Below are 25,472 nucleotides of genomic sequence, written 5' to 3' on the forward strand. Positions count from 1 at the left end.
GTCAGGTCAACCTGGAAATTACTTATATGCAAGGCAAGTATGATCGCATATGCTGTAATCTTTGCCTTCATTGAATCCGATATTAAGTTTCGTAAGCTGCCATTGTTGTAAGTTAAGCAGGTGAAATGCTTCAGGAGTTTCATGTTGATGATATGCGGAATTCCAGGTCCCAAGGCACTTTTCCGCTTAATCACTTTTTGAGCTCGAAATCTGATAAGTGTGTCCAGGAACCAGATGCATCGGGCCTGGTGGTCTCGGCTCTCCACATCTGACGGCAAGGATTTCAGTGCTTTAGTGACAAAGGAGCAGTGGCTGTTCTCTTTAATCATATTCAGAATTTCCTCTGATGTGACATTTCTAAAAGCTTCAGATGGGTTTTTAAGAGCTTCATACTCCACGGGGGAAAGAAGATCTTCAAATTTATACACGTCTTCAAGCTTGGCTGCATCAGCATAGCAGGGAGGAAGGTAGAGGGAATCATCTTGCAAGTCATCGTGGATGGCATCGTTGACCAGAGCGGTCACCCCCTTTGTATCAATGATATTCTCGGCAGCTTTAGTCACTGCAAGATTCAAAGACTCATTGCCAACTTTGTTCATTCTTCTGGAGTTCAGAGCTCGCTTCTGCTTGGTGGTACCGAAGGCTTCAATGCAAGAGTCCAACTTTTCTCTGTAAGTTTTGGCTTGACTCTGTGATGGCAGTTCAATGTCAATGGATTCATCTGAAAATAGTGGCTGCATATTGAACAATTCGGCATCATATACTTCCATTTGGCCAGAGGTCTTGTTCAAAACTCCCACAAAGTGCCTGCACAAAAGTGTTGCATATTCTAAAGACTTCATTTTATTAATATTTTTGTCATTTGTACACATTGTTTCATGCATGCCCATTGTGTTTTATACAATCTTCCATTTACATTATATTTTGTTCATGTACTTGGATCAAGAGGCAGTCATCATAACAGAGCAGGGAAACACTGCATGGTTCAAAATTGGGAAACGTGTACACCAGGGATGTGTCCTATCTCCATATCTTTTCAACCTGTATGCTGAACAGATTATCCGGGAGGCTGGGCTCTATGAGGAGAAATGTGGGGTCTAGATTGGTGGAAGATCTATCAACAACCTGTGATATGCAGATGATACAACCCTGCTTGCTGAAACTGAGGAGGACCTGAAACTCTTGCTGCAGAAGGTCAAAGACTGCAGCCTTCAGTATAGATTGAGACTCAAGTGTCAAAAAGACAAAAGATTCTCACCACTGGACCAATTGGCAGCATCAGGATGGATGGTGAAGAGATTGAGATTGTTAACAACTTTAGTCTGCTTGGCTCCACAATCAACACTCTTGGCACCAGTAGCCAGGAAATAAAAAAACGTATTGGGATGGGACAGTCTGCTGTTAGGGACCTCTCCAAAGTACTGAAGAGCAATGATGTCACTCTGGACACTATGATACAGGCTATGGTCTTTGCAAGCACTTGTTATGCATCAGAGAGTTGGACAATGACTAGAGAGGATAGAGGGAGAATTGATGCCTTTGAGCTGTGATGCTGGAGAAGAGTATTGAATGTACATTGGACTGCTAGGAAAACAAACAGATTCAATCTGGAGAGGGTTAAACCAGGCTGCTCCTTGGAGGCAAGGATTCTGGGGCTTTCCCTGACATACTTTGGACATGTTGTAAGGAGGGAGAGGTTCTTGGAGAGGGACATCATGCTTGGGAGGGTGGAGGGATGATGGCACAAGAGGGGAAGACCCTCTATGAGGTGGGTTGATTCAGTGACTGGGGTAATCGGGGTGAGTGTGTTAGAGGCAGTGCGATTGGCACAGGACAGAGCAGGGTTTAGGGCTGTTGTACATAGGGTCACTATGAGTCGCAAATGACTTGACGGCACATAACAACAACATCATACTGTGGGATTTTTCCCCCTTATAATCATAATTACTACTTTTGTAAATGTGTGTAAGCCAGCTTCTTCACCAGTCATGCTTTAATATTCCTTGTTAGATAGCCAATTTCTGATTTGCCATACTTGTCAAACCAGTTCTTACTTGGATCCACAATCAACACTTTTCGTACTGTCAGTCAAGAAATTAGGAGGTGTGGTCACTGAGACAATCTGCAGTCAGGGTCTTCTGCAAGTTATTGAGGAACAGTGATGTCAGTTTGAGGGCTAATGTGCATCTGATTCAAACCATAGTCTTTCCCATCACTTCCTATTCATATGAGAGCTGGTTAATAGGTAAAGATGGCCAGTTGATGGCTTTGATTTGTGATGTTGGAGAAAAGTACTGAATATCCATGTATTGCCAAAAGAACAAACAGATATGTCTGGGAAAAGTGAAGTTAGAGGGCCCGTTGGAGGAAAAGATGATAAACCTTAATCTCAAATACTTCAGTTATGTTGCTAGGAGAGGCTATTCCTTGGAGAGAGACATCATGCTTGGAAAGCTGGAGGGTCAGTGAAAGAGAGAGGCCCTCAACCAGGTGGGTTGAGGCAGTGAGTGGTAGAGTGGGCTCTAGTGTGTCAGGAAATGGGAGGATGGCACAGGATAGGATGTGGTTCAGATGCATTGTCCATAGTGTCACTGTGGGTCATACTTGACTCAACAGCACCCAACAATAGTAAAAACAGATCAAACCAGTGCTCTTGAAGGAAGAAGCGTATCCCTTTTGCTGAAGAATCCTCTGGTCAACTTGGAAGCTTTGAGCATCTGCATTCACAAGCAAAGTCCAGTCCAGAGCAAGCCATCAGGTTACAACAGCCGATATCAGATTGCAGAATAGATCATCATCTCTTCTCTAAGGACTTCTTTGTCATTTTTTTTCATACACTCTGCTTTACAAGTATCCAGGAAGGAGTTCTTATAGCATTGTGCATTATATGTTGTGTTGCCAATGCAAAGCTAGCAGTTCAAATCCAACAGCTGCTACAGGGGAGAAAGGTGAGTAATCCCCTCTCATAGATATTCACAGCCTCTGAAACCCAATGAAAGGTCAAAATGAATTACAACCAACTAGTAATATCTATAGTCATATTGATCCTCTGTAATGTTTTGCTTGAGTATTAATGATACAGTTAGATAATTTTCTCATTCTGTTGGATTAGTTTGTGTGTATTTTTTTTTAATTGACAGAAAAAAATATAGATCTCTTGCAGTCTTTTGAACAGCTAAGTGTCTTCCAAATCTTTTGGCATTGATTAATAAGCATATCCAGGGCTCCATCTATTTCTTGAAATACCTCAATTGGTGTTCTGTCATTTCCTAGAGTCTTACTTCACCAATTCCTTCAATGTAGATTGAGCTTCTTCCTTTATTGTCGTTGGGTCTTAATCATAGGCTTCATTGTGAAGTGGTTGACCATTAACCAATTTTTCTATTTTGGTACAATAACACTATGTTTTTCCTTCTGCATAATGTTGATGGCTCCTATATCATTCACTACCTTGCCCATGGAATCGTTCAGTATTGCAAATCAAGGCTTGCCATTGTTCAGTTCTCTCACATTGTCAAATACTGAGCATGCCCTTTCTTTTTTGTGTTCTAACTCCTGGTCTTTGCATGTTGTTGTTGTTGTTGTTACGTGTCATTGAGTGATAGATGATTTATAGTGACCCTATGAATGAAAGACCTGAACGCTTTTATAAATTCATCATGTCTCCAAGTTCATAGATTTTCCAGAGGGAAGCTATTTCAGAAGTGAATGCCACTCCTGCTTCCAATCTTGTTTTAATCGAGGAGCTCCACCAAACACTGTTCAACATGGGTAACCATTATCACAGTTTACACATCAGTGTCACAGTGTTTAACACAACAACCGTGAGTTACCTCTGTACAGCAAATGGACAGATCATTGCTATACCACATAGAAGAATGTTTGACCAAAAAGAATTAAAACCAGGCCTGAGGGCCTTAGATTAAAATCACCCACCTTTGGCTTGGTAACATAACTTTCTATCCACTAGGCCAACAGAGCTCTATGTTGTTGTTGTTGTTAAGTGCTGTTGAGTCGTAGATGTCTCATAGTGACCCTATGAATGAAAGACCTGAAGACTTGTATAAATTTCATCATTTCTCCACGTTTAAAGAGTTTCCAAAGGCAAGATATTTTGGAAGTGAATATCATTCCTGCTTCCAACCTTGTTTTAGTTGGGGAGCCCCATCAAACACTGTCCACCATGGGTGACCAATATTGCATCAGTGTCACAGTGTTTAGCATCACAGCAACCATGAGTTACCTCTCTACAACAATGCACACACCAGTGCTATACCACTTAGAAGAATAACCAAAAACAATGAAAATTCGGCTGAGGGCCGCAGATTAAAATCATCCACCTTGGGCTTAGTAACATCACTTTCTATCCACGAGGCCCACAGAGCTCTCTGTATGTTGCTGTTAAGTGCCGTCAAGTCATCTTTGCATACTTTTAATTTTTTGCTTTATCTTCTAGAGCTTCCCTTTGAAATCTTACATTCAATTTTCTTCATCATTTCTTCCTTTCACATTAGCTTTTCAACTTTCTAGAGCAAGTCTGAGTCTCTCATGACAGTCATTTTGTTGTTAGGTTTTTTTTCCCTTTCTTTAATGTCTTCTCAGTGACTTTTTACTTTATATATATGGCTCCCTTGCATAATTCAGTTGTGCTTTGATCTGTAAAGTTCAGTGTATCATTAAGTGATTTCTGAATTCAGGTGAGATACACTCAAGGTAATGTTTTTGCTCTTCTGGACTAGTTTATATTTTCTTCAGCTGCCATTTGAACATGCATATGAACAACTGAGAGTTTACTTTTCATTTGGCCCCCTTGCTTTTTTCTTTCTTTTCTGGGTGGTGTCACATAGTTTCTTCTTTGTCTTTTTCCAAGGGCGATCTGGGACTTAGGGGTAAACGAATGCACAGCCAGCACAAAGGTGTGCATTTGGAATCCACTAGCTGCTCTGTGGGAGAAAAATAGGACCTCTCCTCCTGTGTGATTAATTGTCTCAAAAAACCCAGCGAAGGGTCAATTCTGACTCAATGCTATATAACAACAGTCTCTTTCCACCAACGTAGTCAGTTTGATTACTGTGTATTCCATGAGGTGAGGTCCATGTGCATAACCACAATTTATGCTTTATCTTAGAAAATATTTGCAGTGAATAGATAATTGATTGTATTAAATTATATCATTCCATGCCAAGTCTCATTTCTATCATCAAGACCATATTTTCTGTTGGCACATCACAACAACAACAACAATACTTCTTTGTTTTTAATGTTTGAATTCTGATCTCTAGTTATTAATATTTCATATTGTTTGTATATTTAATTTAGTAGTTGATATACAAACTTAAATAATAGCTGTAATAGCAGGCATTCCTAGACTATTTTTATAGATATAATCCTATTGCTGACAAAACTGTATTTCAGAATACATGTTGAAATGCTATTTTTTGAGGATAAATAAGACCTCATTCCTATCCAATTTGTTATTCCCAGCCGAGCAAACCATATGGTTAATCCATTCAAAATAGCCAATACCAGTCCGTTTTGATTCACTGATACCTGGGATCTCATTCATTTTTTTTTTTACTACTTCCAGTTTTCTCGATTTATACTTCTTGCATTTCATATTCCAGTTTTTAATGGATGTTGTAGCTTTTTCTCTTCTTTTGTAGAACAAACAATTTGAGTCATGTCTTATCAGTAGATGAAGAGCCTTTATTGGCAGAAAGCTTTACATCATCCTATAGTTAATCATTATCTTATCTCATTGTGTTGAGTCAGAACCAAGTCACACCTGACCCTACAATGAGTTTCTGAGGCTGTAAATTGCAAGGGAGGAAATTGCTCTGTCTCTATCCTTTTACGTCTGTGATGAATTCAAACTGCCAGAGAAGTGCAGCCTTCGGTTAGCAGCATAGGTTAGCAGCATAGGTTAGCAGCATAGGTCCGTACAAACTACACGATAGAGCCCCCTATGTCATAAAGGTAGACTATTCAAGGAGGTAGCTCTTTTGCAGAACTATTTTTAGTGCTGGACTGAGGGCCTCATCTTCCAGTACAGTATCAGACAATGTTCTGCAGCTATTTAGAGAGGTGTCAAGGGCCTATTGTATCACAGGTGGATGGCCAGTCCTGCTTTGGAGTCGGCCTTAGTCTGGGAGCTCTACTGAAACCTGGAGTCTATGGGGGACTCTCCTCATTATTTGAAATGCTGGTGGTCTTGCTTCCAGTATCCTAACAGCACACCAGCCATAACAGTACTACAGACTAATACACACATAGTGATCATCGCCCCTCCAAAAAAATGTGATCTGACAGAATGTAGACGCTCTCAAACAATATCAATATCACACACAAATAAAATTGTAGTGATGATAATTGAAAAACACTCGGAATAGTAAATCAAGAAGGAACTGCCAGAAATTCAAGCTGGGTTCGGGAGAGGCACAAGGAATGTCATTGCTGATGTCACATGGATCTTGCCTCAAAGCAAAGACTACTAGGAAGATGTTTACTTATGTTTTACGACTCTGTGAAAGCATTTGACTGTGTGGATCATAGTAAACCATAGATAACATTGAGAAGAATGGGAATTCTGAAACACTTAACTCATTCTCATGTGAAATCTTTACACAGACTAAGAAACGTTCACGTCAGCAGAATAAAAGAACACTGCATGGTTTGAAAGCAGAAAAAGTATACACCAGGGTAATATTCTTTTACCATATCCTTTATCATATCTATTCAATCTGTATAAACTAAGAAAATCGTTACCTTCAATTCTGACTGTTAGTAACCCTTCATCCTATTCTGAGGATGTCAGTCTTAATGAAAGGAGACTGCACAGCTCTCCCCCAAAGAACTTCTGGTGGATTCGAACAGCTAGAGATGCACAGGCTTTGGTTAGCAATACAACGCACTACCATTTATGCCACCAGTGCTTCTTACACTATCTATTTATTAAGCAAATAAATTCATATAAGAGACTAGACCTTAAAAAGAAATATACAGCATTAGGATTGGAGGAAAAACTCAAGAGGCTACATTATTCATATAACTTTGCTTGTTGAAAGCAAATAGAACTTGAAACATTTACTTAATAAGAGCAAAGACCACAGCCTTCAGTAAGGATTGTTTTGTTGTTTTTTGTTGTGTACCAAAGAGTCAGAACCGACCCATAGCTGACCCTCCAGTGGGTTTTCAGAGGTTGTGTACCAAAGAGTCAGAACTGACCCACAGCTGACTGTCTGATGGGTTGTCAGAGGCATTTAATCGCATGGGAGGAGATTACCCATCCTTCTCCCGTGGGGCAGCTATTGGTCTCAAACTATGTGCCTTCTGGATTGCAGCACAGCTTCTTGCCACTAGGCCACCAAGCTTCTCAGGAAAACCCTCACAAATGGAGCAAGAGGCAATATCATGATAGTGGAGAAGATTGATGTTGTCAAGGAATTTAATTTCTGCCTAGATCCAGCAGTCAAGGAATCCTATCTGTTGTCAAGGATTTCTTTAACATACTGGAGAGCAAAGATGTCATATCTGACCTACGTCATGGTAAGCTGGGCAATGAATAAGGAAAACTGAGGAACTGATGCCTTTGGATTGTGTTTTTGAAGTAAAATATTGAATATGCCACAGGCAAACAGATCTGTCTTAGCAGAAGGCCAGCCGAAGTACTCCTTGGAGGCAAGGTTAATGAGACTTCTTCATCATATGCTTCTGTTGTGTTATTAGGACAACCACTTATAAAAGGATGTCAGACTTAGAAAAGTAGAAGGTCAGTGAAAGAGAGGAAGACCTAGATGGAGATGGACTTATACAGTGATTATGACGAGGGACGGACACATAGCAGTCTATGAGTCTATGAGGATAACACACTGCACCTAAGGTGGCTGTGAATTGGGGCCAATGTGATGACATCTATAAACAACAACGCGGTCACTTTTAAGGAAGCACATCAGCACGCTGGTTGAACACTCAGCTGACAACTGAAAAGTTGGTAGTTCTCACCCATCAACTACTCTGAAGGAGAAATTCGTAGCCCTTTGCGTCCATAAAGGCTACAGCTGCCTTGGAAGCCAGTGTGGGAGTTCCATTTTTCTTAAAGATTTGCTGTGGGTGAAAGCTAATGGCAGTGGATTTTATTTTTATTTTTTTAATTTTTTTTTTGCTTTAGTAAGATTTGTTCTTATTAGAAATGACTTCTGTTTTCTATCTGCTGCTTTTCCCTTGGTCAACCAAATAAACCTTACTACTCTGAATACCAGTTAAAGGCCTTCAAGCTATCATTTTCCTCCAGCAGCTGTCTTCTGTATTAACTGGTGAAGAGCCAAAGCAGCCTGTATCAGTCTTTTTCTCTTCCTCCCTGCTTGCTCTAGAGGAAGGATTTTTGCAACCACTCTTTATTCCCTAAAGCAGCAGCTTCCAATTAGTGCCTAATAAGGGTCTCCAACTGATGAAATTAGAGTGGAAATTGGAGCCAGGATCCCAATTTATCACCATGTAAGTGAATGGCAGGGAATCCATTAGCTCATCAATCACGCCTCTCATTTCTGCAAAGGTCAGACTGTGCCATCTATGGTTATAAAACACCACTTGTAGCTGCATGCTTCACTTTAACTTCTCGCCGACACGTGAGGTTGGTTATGGGAGGACCTACACTAAGAGTTCATATTTTAAAAAGCTGTTTTGTGAGCTTCCTGGCCTTACCTTTTAATAGGGGGAGCTATTAGAGCAGGCTGAGAATCGCTTCATCACACACTTGCGTGCAAAAGGAAATGACTTCTCTGTGTGTAGAACTTAACATCTTTCTGCAAAAAGTGTGTTTAGGGGTGTGTTATGGTAATTATGCTCATTTTCCTCTCCCAAACTCAAAAGAATTAGTAACATCCATCTTTTCTTTTCTTTTTTTTTCTTCCGGGTGCCGAGCATCTGTGCTGTGTTTATTTAAATACCAGAGGTGGTGCGTTTTCTCCAGTCAATCAATGCTCCCTGGGCGAGTTGTGAAAGCGTCCTGGAGGTGACAAGGGCTGTGTGCCCGCGGTGGGCAGGGCGAGGGGGCTGCTCTCCCAGGAAGCATCCTGAAGCTCGGAGGGGGCATGGCTCCAGAGGGCCCAAGACCACCCTCTTCACACCTGATGCCCCTTCCAGAAAGGACTAGAAGCTGAGTCCGGTTCAGGGAGTACAAAACTAGGGAAAGTTCTGGAAAGCCAGGAAGGGCCCAGTAGGTCAACTGATCTGGCTCTGTGAACTTGGGCCCAGGGCCTCGTTGCAGTGCAAGTCCCTCCAGACAAGGAAGAAGGCTGCCGGCATCCCCAGAAAATCGGGGCCACGCCAGTCCTCCGGACCCAGCCTCGCTCAGAGATGAGAAGGCCCAGCCGCTCCGGTCCTGTCACAGCTCACTGTGGGGGGGCACCCAGGCCACGATCACCAGCTTGGACAGCTCAGCCTTGAAGGCCCCGGGCCTGTGGGAGACTGCTGTTTTGCTCACTTCAAACTCCTCGCTTTTCAAGGGCACGTCACTCTCACTTTCGAGCGCAGCCGCTTTTGAGTAGGCCATTCCATGCTCGATCTCGGCACCTTGCACTTCCACCTTAAACTGGGTGAAGTACAGGTAGGACTTCCCCTGGGGTCTCCAGATGGTACAGATGATATGCTGCTGGTCCTCCCTGGACCCCAGGCTCATCTGCCACTGCTCATTGGTCCCTCCTTGAGAAGCGTACGTGAAAGTGCACGTGTACTTATCCTCAGGACCGGCGTGCTGGGAGAAGGCATGCACGATGCCGCGGGGCCGCACGTCGAAGGCCACCGTGGTGGGCGCGGACTCGGCCCTGGCCAGCCTCAGGGCCACGGCCGTCGGCAGCGGCGCTGCCCACCAGCCCGCGCCTCCGCCGCTCCTTCCGCTGGGCACCGCCGTCTTGGATCGGGTGCGTGGGATCCATCTTTTCTTGAATCAGACAGACACTGTTTCTCCACCTCTACCACTAGATACACAGACAGGAGGGCCATTCAGCAATTAGCCGCGTTTAGGGTTAGGATTTGCAGAGTTAGAGCCTTGTGTTTGTTCTTCTTTTTAAACTGGACTTTCTGTAGTGAGAAAAGGCTATTTTCAATCACTCCTCCTTCTATCCTGTTTCTTTTGACTATCTATTATACCATGGAGTAAGTGATGTGTAGAGATGCCAAGGAAAGTTTTATTTCTGGTGAAGATTAAGAGATTGCAGCCCTGTGGGCCCAGCACATTCATTGCATGATAAGAAAATTGTGAAAAGGCATTTCTTACCAATTACAGACTTTCCTTTTGGTCATGGTCCTGGAATTCAGGTCAGGTCCAGCTTTGTGCTTGAAGACTGTGAATAATGTTAAGTTCTGAGCAAACCTTTCAAAGACCACAGTGTTTTTCTGGTCACACACAACATCGGATTTATCCCAGCTAAACCGGCATAATATGAAACAAGGAAGTAAAAATATGAGGAGGTTTTCTTGGTGAATTACCAAGAATGGCTGTTTCTCTGCTCATTAGCAATACTCCTGGGGACTCGGGGCCCTTGGGGTGCCCATGGCTCATCTTTTTCCTCCAGTTTTGAAGATGGAAAAGAGGAAACTTGAATGTATCCCTCAGGTCTAGAATATACTAATTTTAAATGATTCCACAAAGTAGTACTGGCATTTTGATTGCCTCTTTCATTTTCACTACCAAATCTTGCTGTCTCTTCTCTCCTTGTTATCTATCAGAAGCTCTGTGAAATAGAATTCATGATGATCATTATTCCACGGCCTCATACCTAGGCCCTGCTGTCCCCTCCTTTTCCACCCTCTCACACACCCTTGTCTCCATTGCATTCAGCTTGGCTTACATTTCCCAGGCTCTCCTTAGAATAAATCTCTTGGTCTAAATCTCCAAAGCCTCAGTGACTGCCATTGCTTACAAATAAAATTATTCCTGATTGCATTTTATATTCATTTATCCCCATTACTTGCTCCAGTGGAAGCCCACTATGGTCTTTTAAGACTTCCTTCTGTATCCACTGTGGCCTTTGTGTACAATTTATGAGAATTATGTTTAGATTTATATTTGATTGCTCACTTGGCGGACAAATGTTCCACCTCCAAGTAATATGTATTAGATTATTCCTAACTAAAACCACTTGCCCTTGTCCATTTGTATTTTAAAGTCCAGCCACATTGAGGATTGTGCTGCCTAAGGAGCGTGAAGTTTAGATTATGTCACTTGTGTATGCAAGTGGATTTTTATAATCCGCATTATATTCACTTCCTGAGCATGTTCCACAGGTCGCCTGTATGTTTGAATGACAAGACTATTGTCCTAGAACAGTGTGATGCTCCCAACTACTGACAAGAATTGGGACATATAAATATCTTCCCAAAGCTTTCACTTTAGTCTTATAATTACCTAACAAACAGCTGCAAACCTCAGTGCTAGACCCTTCTTTGTCCCTTTCTTTTTGAAAACACAATATACTTTCTTTCTCACCTCCAACTGAATACTTGTAACATCTAAGACCTTTGCTATTTCCAGAAGGTCAACCAATCTTCCTTTCAGGGTCTGTTGTGTTTGTTTTTTTCTTCTCTTGCAATAGAGAAATAAAATTGTCATTTCTCACTTGATTACTGGTTCTGAAATTGAGACTCAGATTAGCTCCATTCCTATAGCTCTCCATCTACCTGAGCATCTGCCCATCATCTACCTTTACACTATTTTCCTAGATAGTATCTTCTAGAGAATTCCTTCAAGGGAGAAGTATTTTTGCTTGTAGTCAGGACTCAATGAGACAATCCATGCACTTGAAGACTTAGGTCCCTTTGCTGAAGAGGTAAGCTTTTCCAAAGTTTTCTCTAAGTGTTACTCATAGCTGACATGACATTGCTTTTTGTCATTTCTGAGTGACTAATAAGTACAATCTGTTCTACGAAAATTGGAAGTACCATCATGACAGGAGTCCCTGGCATGCTATGAGAGAACCTGCACAATCCCATTTATACCTTGACATAATTACAGCCTATAAGTGGGAGCTGAGAAGACGGCACAGCCTCTGTACTGAATCTGCCTGCCCTTGTTATTTGCACAGTGCTGTTGTACCAAGTGTGGGCTCTGTAGTTCAGATTGCCTCAAGTTCTCTGTGTCAGTGTGTTCTCTCCATTCCTGAAAAGTTACCTAACACAGAGGGAGTCTATCAGTGCCCCAGTGTGTTAGTTCTTTACTTGTAGAACACCCTGCATTTTTTAAGATCTGCATGATATTTTTGTGTTGTTGCAGGGTGACTATCCCATGTGACAGTAAACCATATTATTAACTTTCATGAAATATAACTATGCAATTCACTTTAAGACTGTGGTTTATTTTAAGTAGGCACTTAAAGGCTATGCAGTAAATATCAATCTGTTATGAAAAAAATACACTATTATGCATTTTTTTAAATCTATGAGATTTCTATTTATTTCCATCATAAATAATCTCAACTAGATTAGCACAGATAACAGACGCTTACCTGATTCTTCTGTTAGAAGACCTCTGTGATGGGTGGGTTACTGAAGGAACTATGACACATAAGGGAAGGGGATCCTGGCATGATTTGGGGCCCTATTTTAATTAACTGCAAATGTTTCCTTATAGAGAAGAAAATAGAAGGTATAACAAAGTGTGGAGGTTGACTTTCACCTAGGGCAACAGCTGCTTAAAAGATAGTGACATTCAGGGAAGGAGTTAAGGACTGCAGATTATAGGAAAGCTAGAGATAAGGAACCTAGATACAGACTCCTCCAATAAAGAAACATTACTCTAAGAAAAACAGATGTTCTATTTAACGTATCTTTGCTCAGAATATAATAAACAGGAGTGTGATTTCCAGCTTAACTTCTTGACCAGTCTTGCCCATCTTTGTGGAAAAAAGGCAGTTGCTTCCCGTCTTTATGGTGTGAAGCTTTGTGGTCTTAGTTGGCCTGAATTGAGAAACTTCCTAATGAAAGAAAACCAACTTTGAGCTCTGCATTGCTTTGAAATGAAATGAAACTGTAATTAATCACAACAGTACCTACATTCATTTGGCAAGGATAACAGCAGCATATTTGAGATTATTTCGTACACTGAGGACTGAGGGTACAGACAAGCTTTGCTATGTGAACGCACGCAGGACTGCCTTGAATAATGGTGTGGCCCTTATGGTTTGCACATCTTAATTAAACTCCTATTGATAGAAGTTGGGATTTTCCTTAATTAAGTTTGGGTTTAAACTTGTTTGTTTTAAACTTAAGTTTTAAACTTAAGTTTGGTTTTAAAGTTCACAATTTGTTTCTTGTTTAGTCTTGGAAATTAAGCATATTAAACATGATTAAGTTTACTTGGAGATTTTTTTAAAATAGCAGAATTTAGAAGAAAAAGCATATTGGATGTTTATAATTATTGGTGGCTCTTAGCAGCCAGGTATGATAGCTTACTCAGTACATTCTGAGGAAGTCTTCAGGTGCTGAACCTCTAAAGAAGCCAGTACCTGTGGATGCCAATATCAGAAAGAGGGAGGCAGCCATGGCCTCAGAATGAAGCATCTGGGTTAAAACTGACAGCTACCAGAGCTCCTGAGATTCAATCACTGGGGCCCAGGGAAGCCTGCCTCCTAATACTTGTCCTCTTGAACAAGCTACAGCACCAAATGACAGCTGTAATGGTTTTCCTGCAGTTACAAGTTTAACAACATTTATGGATATTTTTTAAACTGCATCATCACACACAGATTGCACCTGTCCAAAAGATAAACACTTGACATTAACACAGAAATAGAGTTTTTAAAGAGCAATTTTAGATTTTGAAAGTGGGAAAAGAATCTCCCATACCCAAAAACTAGAAATACATTGCTTATTCAAAGTTTTCTATGTAGGTGACAGGCCTTATCTTATTGTCTTTGTTACATGTCCTTGAGTCAGAACTGACTCTAGCTGACCCTCCAGCAGGTTTTCAGAGGCTGTAAATTTCATTGCAGGAGACAGCTGGTGAAATGGAACTGCTTGCTTTTGCATCGGCAGTGCAACTTATCACTGCGAAGTTACAAGACCTTTCTGTCTAATTTATATTGTTATGTACTATTGAGTCAGAACCTGCTCATAACTGCACTACCAGCAGGTTTTCAGTGGCTCTGTAATTGCTCAAGAGGAGATTGACGGTATTTCTCTCCTGCAGAGCCACTGGTGGATTCAAGCCCCATGCCTTTGAGTTGGCAACACAACTCTTTACATTAAGTCACCAAAGCCTTTAAAAAATTCTGTTCTTTGTTTCCTTTTGTAAAAAAAAAAAATAAAAGGTTCACATCCTCATCTTTGTTGAATGAGTATCTAGTTTCTCTTGAAGCATGATGATGTACCTTAAAAGGCTAAAAGACAGATCCTGTGCCTTATTAGTTGGCATAACCAGGATGTGTGAATTCTCAGATAATCTAGTGTGAGCACTAGTTCAGTCATTTATGAGCAATATTTCCATAGGTGATCCATTTAACTTCTTTGAAAGTTCATTATTTCCATTTTTAAATGGAACTTCTAATAACCTTATCTAGCTTGTGATGTTTGAAATCTGACATAGATTATTTAATGTAAACTATAAAGTTCAACACAGCATAACCATATCACTGATGGCCAGGGATCTTTGATGGACACAGTTGTTAAGCCTGTGAATAGAGCTGAGTTAGACTTGGACTTCAGCATTGTATTTATGACATTTAGCCCAAGCACCTGCATATGCATAATGAACTAAAACAAAAGGTATTTGTTTGAATGTGATACTTTTCAATCATTTAGGCAATTCCTAGTTGAGGAGTGCGTAACTTGTTTGCTGATTAAATGGGACAAAATTTGGTAGATGAAGAGAAGGTACTTCAAAACCTTGCAACAGTTCTGAAAGCATGAGCTGTAGAGGAGAAAAGGAGGGGAGGGAATCGTGAAAGGAAGGAGAGAAAGGCTAATTAGGAAGACTCTTTGAATTAATGGATGAGGATACTAGACTTCATCTAAGGCAGATCTGCATGTCCTATGTCTAGAGTTAGGTGGCTCAAATGGGTTAACACTAGACTACTAACTGTGAAAGGTTCATAGTTCTAACACATTCTGAGGCATCCCGGGAGACAAGTCTGTTGGGGTTCACTCCTCAATAAGAAAGCCCCTCGAGGTTCATGTTCAAGGTTCATCTTTTCAGGTGGACTGAAAATCTGGCCAGGGAACAGACTGAAAGATGTTGGGGTTTTGCTTTTGGGAAAGGAAAACTTTCTGCCTGGATGAGAGCAATACCTCAAGGATCTGGTGGCAGTAAAATGGATCAGAAGGGAGTCATTTTGGGACACTTTGCTAGACTGCCATGCAGTCCCCTTCCAAAATCCCTCAGCCTCAACAACTCTGGCAAGTCCACTCTGCCAACCCCCACATGGGGCAAAAAGACCACCACAAGTGCCCGTGCCCGGAGCCCTCATACCTGCAACTCCTCAAGAAGCCAGAGGCCAGATTCAACTGACACTAAATCTTCTAAGACCCTAAGCGTGGTGCGCCCTTTCAGTGTCTTACCAGCCTGGCATGGCCAAATGCTGGCAAACTCCTTGCCCCAGACTCCCAGTTTATTAGATGCATTTTTACTGTGCACACATGGGATCTCTGCGAGTTGGAATTGACCCAATGGCATGGCATCTAGTTTGGTTTTGGTGTTTGTTGTTCACTGAACACTCGGTGCTATTAAGTTGGCTCCAATATGTAGTACTTTCCATTACCATAAATGGTAAAGAAAGTAGATTATTTCTCTTTCTTCCATGGAGCCATTGGTGAGTTTGAACAGCCTTTAGGTTAACCATGGGTTAACCAAGCAGCTCACCATGGACCATGCTACCAGAGCTCCCATTGTTATGGTTAGGCGCTGTCAAATGGACATCAACTCATAACAACAGTAGGCTCAAAATATTGAGATCTTGGTTGATTGTGAGGTCGTCCTCACAGTCTCTACACTGCTTAGATCTATTGTTGTGATTACTATACGATTCCTTCTCATTGAAGGTATCCTACCTTTCAATTACCTTATTTTTTAATGAATTAAGTTCTTGTCCAGAGATTGGCCCCTCCTGATAGCATGTCAAAGGTATGTGACACAAAGTCTCACCATTTTTGCTTCTAAGGAGCATTCTGGTAATTTTTATTCCAAAACATATTTACTTGTTCTGTTGACCATGGTATATCCAATATACTTCACTCAACAGTATTTGGCAATGAGAACCCCTTAGTGTGTCAGCTGACCTCCCTTACACTTGAAGACTTTTCTTCTCATATTCTAAAAGGAAAGAGCCACATCTCTGGTCCCAGATGAGCCTGTGAAATGGTCTCTATGTTATAGAGTAGCCTCCATAACCTGCTTGAAGGCTTCAACTTGGCAGCTTTTGGGAGCTCAGGTAGCAGCATATTCTCCACTGGAACAGTTATTACCTCAGAAAATCAAAAGCTCTGAATTTTGCTTGGCTTGTTATTTGTAAACACTTTTAGGGGTTTGGTGGTTCATTTAGGCTCAGATATGTCATAATGGCATCCACTGAACCCTAGAGAAGCCCTGCTTATACCAGGGAACTAATTCTGTAACTGAGAAAGTGGTATTACAAAACAGAATGTAATTCAGTGTTATCAGATACAATGATTGAAGGTTTACTTGATAAGTATTAAAAGATTGATTCAATGAATGGGTCATGACCTGACTCAGGATGAGAAAGCTATTAAAAAATATCTCTCCATGAAAGAAGTAACATATAGTAGTCATTACTGTTGTTGTTGTTGTTGTTATGTGCCGTCGAGTCGTTTGCGACTCATAGCGACCCTATGCACAACAGCCCTAAACCCTGCTCTATCCTGCGCGAACCGCACCGCCTCTGACACACCCATCCCGATTACCACAGTCACCGAATCAATCCATCTCATTGAGGGTCTTCCCCTCCTGCACTGTCCCTCCACCCTCCCAAGCATGATGTCCCTCTCCAAGGACCCGTCCCTCCTGGCAACATGTCCAAAGTATATCAGACGAAGCCCCAGAATCCTCGCCTCAAAGGAGTAGCTTGGTTTAATCCTCTCCAAGTTGAATCTGTTTGTTTTCCTGGCAGTTCATGGTGCATTCAGTACCCTTCTCCAGCACCACAGCTCAAAAGCATCCACTCTCCTTCTGTCCTACCTAGTCATTGTCCAACTCTCTGATGCATAACAAGCGATTGCAAATACCATGGCCTGTATCAGACGCACCTTAGTCTCTAGAGAGACACTGTTGCTCCTGAGTACTTTAGAGAGGTCCCTACCAGCATACTTTCCCATCGCGATACGCTTTTTGATTTCCTGACTGCTGGTGCCAAGAGTGTTGACTGTGGAGCCGAGCAAACTGAAGCTGTGAACACTCTCAATCTCTTCGTCATCCATCCTGACGCTGCCAATTGGTCCAGTGGTGAGAATCTTTGTCTTCTTGACATTGAGCCTCAGTCCATACTGAAGGCTGCAGTCCTTGACCCTTCACAGCAAATACATGAGGTCCTCCTCAGTTTCAGCAAGCAGGGTTGTGTCATCTGCATAATACAGATTGTTAATAGATCTTCCACCAATCCTGATGCCACAATTCTCCTTATAGAGCCCAGCCTCTCAGATAATTCTGCTCTGCATATATGTTGAAAAGGTATGGAGAAGGATGGATCACTGGCGTACACCCTTCCCAATTTTGAACCATGCAGTGTTACCCTGCTCTGTTCTGACTACTGCCTCTTGGTCCAAGTATAGGTTTTGCATTAGCACAATTAAATGTTCTGGGATTCCCATTCTTCTCAGAGTCAGCCACAGTTTGTTATGATCCACACAGTCAAATGCCTTTGCATAATCAATGAAACAGAGATAGACATTCTTCTGGTACTCTCTGCTTTCAGCCAAGATCCATCTAACATCAGCAACAATATCCCTAGTACCACGACCCCTTCAAAACCCAGCCTGGACTTCCTGCAGTTCTCTGCTGATGTGCTGTTCTAGTCGTTTTTGAATAATCTTCAGAAGAATCTTGCTTGCATGTGAAATCAATGACACTGTTCTGTAGTTTCCACACTCAGTTGGGTCACCTTTCTTTGGAATGGGAACAAATATGGATCTCTTCCAGTCAGTTGGCCAAGTGGTTGTTCTCCAGATTTCTTGGCACAACTTGGTGGGCACATCCAGGGCAACATCTGTTATCTGAAGTACTTCAATTGGTATACCATCTATTCCTGGGGCCTTATTTTTTGCTATTTCCTTCAAAGCAGCTTGAACTTCTTCCTTCATCACCATAGGCTCTTGCTCATGTGTTATTTCTTTAAATTCCTCTGTATCTGCCAATTCCTTTCTATATAATGACTCAGTATATTCCTTCCATCTTCTTTTAATACTTCCTGGATCATTTAATATTCTTCCCAAAGGGGAGTGAAATTCTACCTCACTCAGAATATTTAGATTTTTCTGTGGAATCTGTTAGCATCTGTAGCCATATTAAGTCTCATTATTTTCTTCCTAATTTTAGCCGTTTAGAAATGATTTTCATTTAACTTTTCCAAGGTTTGTTTCTCTCCTGTAGTACATTTTCAAATGATTCCTTGGTAAAATCTGTGCTTTAACACATTTCTCTTATAAAACTATCATAAACACCTACTAAATAGCAATATGAAATAGCCAGAACATAAAGGATTGACAGGAGACAAAATTGGGCACTTTTTAGCCTTGAGTGGCCTGCTGCCTGTTTGCCTGTTGCAGGTGTTTTTTGATCCTTGTGGGTAAGAGCCCTTGCCTGGTCACCAATGGGTTATATGGAGGCAATTTTCATAACTCTTAAGGGAGAACAGCCTTTCCTTCCCATAACACAATCATCAGGCAGCGCCTCTGGAGGATACAGTGATTTTTATTCTCCACTCAGTCCCCATAATAGAAGGGAAAGGTTTTCCTTTTTGTTCCTTTGTACTTTGTAAAATGCCCCTTACACATCCTATTGAGTGGACTTCTTTAAAGAAATAAATGTGAATCATTTAAGTCTACATCCTCTCAAAAAGGAATTTCGGTTCAACAAATACCCTAATGTCTTATGAATTACAGACATCATCCAAATGTAGTACCAGCTTGCCTAATAAAAGTTTGTGTTTGGTTTTGGTTTTATAAAGACCAAAGAGCCAAGTTTGACTGCTGTAATGCCAGAAGCATATCTAGATGTGGAAAGTGCAAAGTGTTAGCATATCATGTCAGTATTCTTAAGGTATAAAGTAGACATGGTAATTAAGACTTTGGTGAGAAAAAGACAGTGTGGTGTCAGAGAATTAAGATACTTAGAAAAAGAATCAGAGGACATTTAGACTCTGTGCCCCAGCACTTCTCACCACCTTAACTGCTCCAGTCCTAGTATTATGAGTGAGCTACCTAAAACTGGAACTGTGTTCTGGACTGTCAAAGAAATTTCAACTTAGATCATAAGAAGTTTTGTGGAGATGGTAGGATTCACGTGGACTTAGGGAGGATGGGAAACTGTATTCTAAAAAGATCAGCATAAGCATATGCAAGACAGCAGTCAGAGAGGAGAAAAATCAAGTAATTCCATGTGACTAGGGAGCTAAAAGTTATTTTTCATACCATTAATTATTTTTTGGCAATTTTTGCTCCCTGTCTTTCTCCAGCTTACCATTGATGTTTATTACTATGCTTTAGATGCAGATTTCTGGGACCCAAAGAATACAATCTACATCTATAGCAAAGTAATCACCTTTGATGGCAAGCCGGTGGAAGATAGGGAGCTAAACTTTGCAGAAAATTGTTGACCAATATTCTTGATAAGTGGTGTGAAAAATAACAGTTCTAACTCGCCAATGATTTTATCTTATTTCTACCCACAATCAACACCCTTGATATTAATCAGAAAATTAAATGATGTGTTACATTGGGAAGATCTGCAATCAAAGACCTCTTCAAAGTGCTAGTGAGTAGAGGGATGTCAGTTTAAAGACTAACATGCACCTGATTCAAACCATGGTCTTCTCTGTTGCTTGTTATTCATTAGGAAGTTGAACAATTAATGTATGACAGAAGAAGAATCGATATCTTGCAATTGGAGTGTCGGAGAAGAGTATTTAATATCCCACCAATTGCCAAAAGACCAAATATGTCTTAGGAGAAGTGCAACCAGGGTGATCCTTTGAGGCTGGGATGGTGAAACTTTATCTTACTTTCTTTTGTTATGTTGTTAGGAGGGTCCAGTCCTTGGAAAAAGACATCATGCTTGGAATGATCGAGATTCAGAAAATGTGTGAGGGACCCTGAGCAATATCGATTGACACAGTGACTGCAATGAAGGTCTAATGAGTATATCAGAGGCGATGAAGATTGCATAGGGTGGGACATGGTTAACATCCATTGTTCATAGGGTGACTGTAAGTGATAGTTGACTCAATGGCAACTAACAACAACAAAGAATACAAAATTAAACAAATATCTGAAAAGCTGGTTCAGTACCTGCATCAAAGGAAAACACAAAGAGCTTTTCATTTCCTATTTGGCTTTGTATGAGAGGTAGACAGGATGGAACTGTAAACTCTGATTAGTTTATTGTTTATTATTGGTAGCTGGCCTGGAGTCAGATCTGGCTTCTGACAACTCTGGGTATGATCCAGTGAAACTTTGTCCAGTTCTTTTCCATTTTTATGGTTTGTGGTATACGAGAGTCCACTCCTGCAGCCACTGTGTTTTCTGAGTGCCTTCTTACCTTTCAGTATTGTTTCTCATACCATTCTGTTGTGATCTAGGATTCTCCTGTGTCATAGTGTTTCACTGCTGATTTTCCAAAGTAGACCCTTCTCCCTTGTCTGTGGTAGCCTAAAGCTCTCCTAGAGCTCTCCTGGATGTGCTTGCTAATGTTGCTAATAGTGGCATAGGTTCCAACATCATAGCAACACACAAGTCATCACAGTACAACAGAATGAAAAATAAATTGATCTCAGACACTTTTTTTTATCCGTTTGCTCTCAGATAGATGCATGACACATGGGGAAAAATTAGATGCATATTCCATCCATTCCCATATTTGTGCAGTGGGTTTCCTGTGTTCTATGTAAAATCCCAAATGCTTTATTTATATTGTCTCATACATATAGATAAGTTTATAGACTATCCCAAAAAATTCTGTGGATGTTTTATTTTCACAGTGAAGCCTAGTCAACTAAATCCTTAGCTGTCCTCAACCCAGTTTCCTGTTATGTGTTCAGTTGATGTTATTCATTTTTTTAATAAATTTTTCTCTTCCTTTTAGAATCTTATAAGGCTCCTGGGCAGACTTTTCTCACTTACAAGTCATCACCTCCTTATTCTAATGTAGGCACTGACTTCTGACCCTTTTCATTCAGTTCTTGTCAGCCTTCACAGCATGACATGTGATTCTTTTATTACTTAATTCCTTACTTTCCTCACACCCATTTCCACCTCTATTTTCCCGTCTTCTTTCATTTTGCCCTCACATATTTTTTACTTTGTGGTTTCTCTTATCCTTGTGCACTCTACATGAGACAGCCAAATAGAACCCCACAGTTTAAAATAGTTTCTGGCATTACTTGTGATTCTGAAGATGTAGTCTCACAAATAACTTTTTATCATTTGATTTCCACCTAACATGATGACAGTGCTCCAATCTTGTTTTCTGATTATCCCATTACATACTGCTTTCCCTTGCTCTGAGTAGAAGCCTTCATGTAACGTTACCGTTTGGACAGTAGTACTACCCAGGCATCACGTGCAATTGTGTGTGATTGGAAACCCAAGAGGGGACAAGACGGGGCTTAGATTCTTATTTCAAAAGAAAGAAAAGCATTAATTGGTTAATTTGGTAAAAAGTACAGCAATCTATTATGGCCTACCAGACAATGGAACTGTTTATCTTATAGAAGGGAAGTACTATGCTCCAAGTTGCATCAAAAATGCAGCCTAAAAAAAAAAGGCAGACAGCCCCTCTTGACTGCTCAGTGGAGTACAAGTTCAGGGAAATTTTCCATAAATGACTACAGTGTATCTTAAGAATTTCTCTACTGTGCTCAATGTTTTTACTATAAAATTTAAGTTACCAAGTTAGTAATCATACAGGTCACTAATGGTTTATCAGTCTTTGTCGTGTGTGTGTGTGTGTGTGTGTGTGTGTGCAAGTATGAATGGGTGCATGTCCTTTAAAGCTGCTCTAGAAACATCTTATAAGTAGCTAAATTTGTATGAAACAACAATACTCAAGAGACCAAATGATTACCTGTTAGCATTGATCATTGGAGGGCATAAAAAGAAATTTCCGGTGCAAATAATACCACTTTTCTTATGCATTCTAACAACCCCTTATATTTAAGAGTAAATTTACCTTATATATATTTGTTTCAGTTCACATCTTAAAGCACATCTGAGAATACAATGCACCATATAATTGAAAGCCGGACCACTTAATAGATGCTATGTGGGCTCTTTGAGGAAATGAAATTATAATGGAATTCCTATTCTCAGTTCTAGAAATTACTGTCTTTTGTTCTCTTCTTTGAAATCATACCATCATATTTTAGTTGATTTCCCCTGTATGCTTCTTTAGGCAAGTCAGTAAATTCAGAAAAGCCAAATGTATCCGGCCTTTGGGGAGTGTAATTTGACGTTTGGACCTGAATATAGTTTCTCAGTTTATGTTCAGCAGGCAATACTAGAAGATATGCTGTTTTTCTACAGGCCGGATAGTTCCACATAATTTTTTCCCTTTCCTGTTTTTGACAGGTGCATGAGGCAGTCCCATGCTACAGCGAGTGCAATCAGTATTCCTGGGTTGTAGAACACTGGTCTCCATGCAAAATCAACAACGAGCTGCACTCCCTGCGATGTGGAGAAGGAATGCAATCGAGGAAAATCAGGTGTGTGAGAGTGGAGACCTTTGGGAAATGGAGGCCGTGGAATCCATAGATTTTATTTAGAAAAACCAACAGTGTAACTTATTTAAGTGCATTCTGATTTTTCACATCTCAGCCCTGACCTGTCAGTGTTTCCAGTGAGAACCCTGCTGCAGAGCAGCCACAGCAGTGACCCATAAAAGGACTTCCCCAGTAGGAGAGCAAACTGCAGAGAGCAAGCTGACACCCCTCCTTTGACTCACCACTGTCACTGATAGAAAGCATAGAGATTTGATTTGCTTATGGTGTTTAGTATACTTGACAGGAGTTATCTTAATTTTGGATGTCAAAGTATGGAAGGTGAGATTTTTAAACTCCTATATTTAACCTTTAGAAGCAAGAGTATTATCCACTTCGTAAATAAAATGCCTCTGGAAACACTATGAACTTTGATAAATGTTAATAGTTGTAGAGGGGCTTCAGGCCTTTTGTTCATAGAGTTGCTATGAGTCATGATCGACTCAAAGGCAATCAACAACAATCAAGAACAACAACATATTTAACCTTGGAAACAAAGTCTGACAATACCTATGAAGAGTCACTATGCATTTTAATAGTCAAGGAGCACAACTCTGAAGGAATTTAGCACAAGGTTGGTTGATTTCCTAAGGAACCTGATTAAGGTTCTTATTTTGTAAATTCAGGCATAGTATCCAATGGAGGAAGCACTTGTCCTGAGTTTTTCCAAAACAATCTATCTAGAAATTATGTGGGGATAAAAAAGAGTAGTTCCCTAATGAGTTTAGGATTGTGGAATAGGCATTGGATGCAGGAAAAAAAACCCCTGAAAATATTAATAATAATGATAATAACTAGAGTATAAAATAAAAAAGAAAATATATAATCAGCTAACTGTATGCCCATAGTATATAACTTTTCATGACTTCACAAATTCCCTTTTAAACTATTGCTGTTGGTATTCGATATCATAAATTTGCCTCAGACTCATAGTGACTCATAGTACTACAGAAAAAAATTCTGTCCAGTCCTACACCCCCTCCTCAGTTTCTGCTGTGCATAAGCCATTGATGGAAGAAATAATGGAAGCCATTAAGAAAGCTAATACTCCAGAGACAGGGAACCAGAAGAAATATATCAATGAGGAGCAATTTGAACAACTAGGGAAGAAAATGCTAAAGGTGGAAGAAAAAAAATTAAAAGTATAGATAAAGAGGTACTAGAACTTAAAAAATCATCACAAAACAGAAAGGGTACAGACAATACAGTACTGAAAATAACAAAAAGGCATGAAAACACAAACCAGAATATTAAGTCCAAAATTTTGGAAGTGTGCAACACACTGGAAGGACAAAAATGTAGAATAGAAGAGATGAAACAGACTGTGGGCTGGAAGATAAGAGCCCAGTGGAAAAATACTAGAAGAAATATCAGATATGAGATGTTTTAAAAAGTGAAGAAAACTTTAGAATTGTGTGTGATGACATCAAAAGGCACAATATATGAGACAGTGGAGATGCCAGAGAATAGCAGTCACTCTGGCAAGAGCAGTGACAGCAACACTGGGAAGGAGGCAGTGTCGGCAGAGCAGGTAATATCTGGCTTTAACCATCTTCAGCAGTAACAGTGAGGCCTGGCATCCAAACCAGCTGAGTTGGAGATGGAATTAATGAACACAGCCTAGTGATCAACACACTGAAGGAGGTAGATGAAACTCGCAAGTCCGTGGTTGGAGGAGTGCTGGTGGAGAGCACTGTCAATGAGGGGCTGCCTGCCTTGGCGAACAACAAGGAGCAGATCAAGAAGATCATTGAAACACTGGCACAGCAGCTTCAGGCAAAGAGAAAAGAACTAAATTAATTTTGGAAAAAACATTAACATTCATCTCATGGGAAAAATGAGAAGCCAGCAGCCAAGGAAAATTCAGAAGGAACTGGAGCTAAGACCAGCTAAGCTGAAATGTTGGTCTTCTCAGGACCTTTGAATTTTTTCCACCCTGTTTCCTACTACTTTTAATTTTTCTTTATTGTTATTCTTTTCTCTGTTATTGTTTATATTTGTTTTTGTTAATAAAATGTTTAGATCAGAAAAGATAAAAGGAACAACATATCTATGATTGGAATTCCATGACACAAGAGGAATAGTGAAGTCACTGAGAAAATTGAGGAAGAGATACTAGAAGAAAACTTCCCAGGTGTTATGAAGAACAGGAAAATATGCATTCAGGAAGCACAGTGAACACCAAATAGACTAGACCCAAAGAGAAAAACATTAAGACATAGCATAGTCAAATTATCCAAATTAAAAGATACTAAAAGCAGCACGAAAAAAAAAAACCAGAGTCACATACAAAGGGGAAACAATAAGATTAAGAGCTGATTTCTCGGGGGAAACCATGTGAGCTAGAAGAAAATAGGATGGCATACGTTGTTGTTGTTGTTGTTGTTGTTGTTGTTGTTGTTATGTGCCGTCGAGTTGTTTGCGACTCATAGCGACCCTATGTACAACAGCCCTAAACTGTGCTCTATCCTGTGCCAATCCCATTGCCTCTGACACACCCAT

At 40.6% G+C, this 25,472-nt stretch overlaps 3 protein-coding genes across 3 annotated transcripts in view; 1 reads left to right on the forward strand and 2 right to left on the reverse strand.

Annotated features, from left to right (window-relative positions):
- The window catches only part of THSD7B (thrombospondin, type I, domain containing 7B), a 1,033,118-nt gene that overhangs the window by 814,061 nt on the left and 193,585 nt on the right, over window positions 1-25,472 (forward strand). Inside the window, exon 16 of the mRNA XM_006894459.1 lies at window positions 22,783-22,916. Within this exon, the coding sequence (XP_006894521.1) occupies window positions 22,783-22,916 (134 nt within the window). The remainder of the gene's footprint in view (window positions 1-22,782; window positions 22,917-25,472) is intronic.
- LOC102849524 (DNA-directed RNA polymerase I subunit RPA49-like) lies at window positions 3-820 on the reverse strand (the record flags this gene model as incomplete). The annotated part of the gene is made up of 1 exon (XM_006894456.1): window positions 3-820. A coding segment is annotated over exon 1 (768 nt), but the record flags the coding sequence as incomplete, so codon positions are not given.
- Window positions 9,383-21,492, reverse strand: LOC102849933 (UPF0556 protein C19orf10-like). The gene is made up of 2 exons (XM_006894457.1): window positions 21,448-21,492; window positions 9,383-9,937 (listed from the first exon to the last, which is right to left on the reverse strand). Exons 1-2 carry the CDS (start codon window positions 21,490-21,492, stop codon window positions 9,383-9,385), a joined length of 600 nt encoding a protein of 199 aa, XP_006894519.1.

This window comes from Elephantulus edwardii, unplaced genomic scaffold, assembly GCF_000299155.1.
Source record: "Elephantulus edwardii isolate Elephantulus edwardi_28Jun2011 unplaced genomic scaffold, EleEdw1.0 scaffold00143, whole genome shotgun sequence".
NCBI lineage: Eukaryota > Metazoa > Chordata > Mammalia > Macroscelidea > Macroscelididae > Elephantulus > Elephantulus edwardii.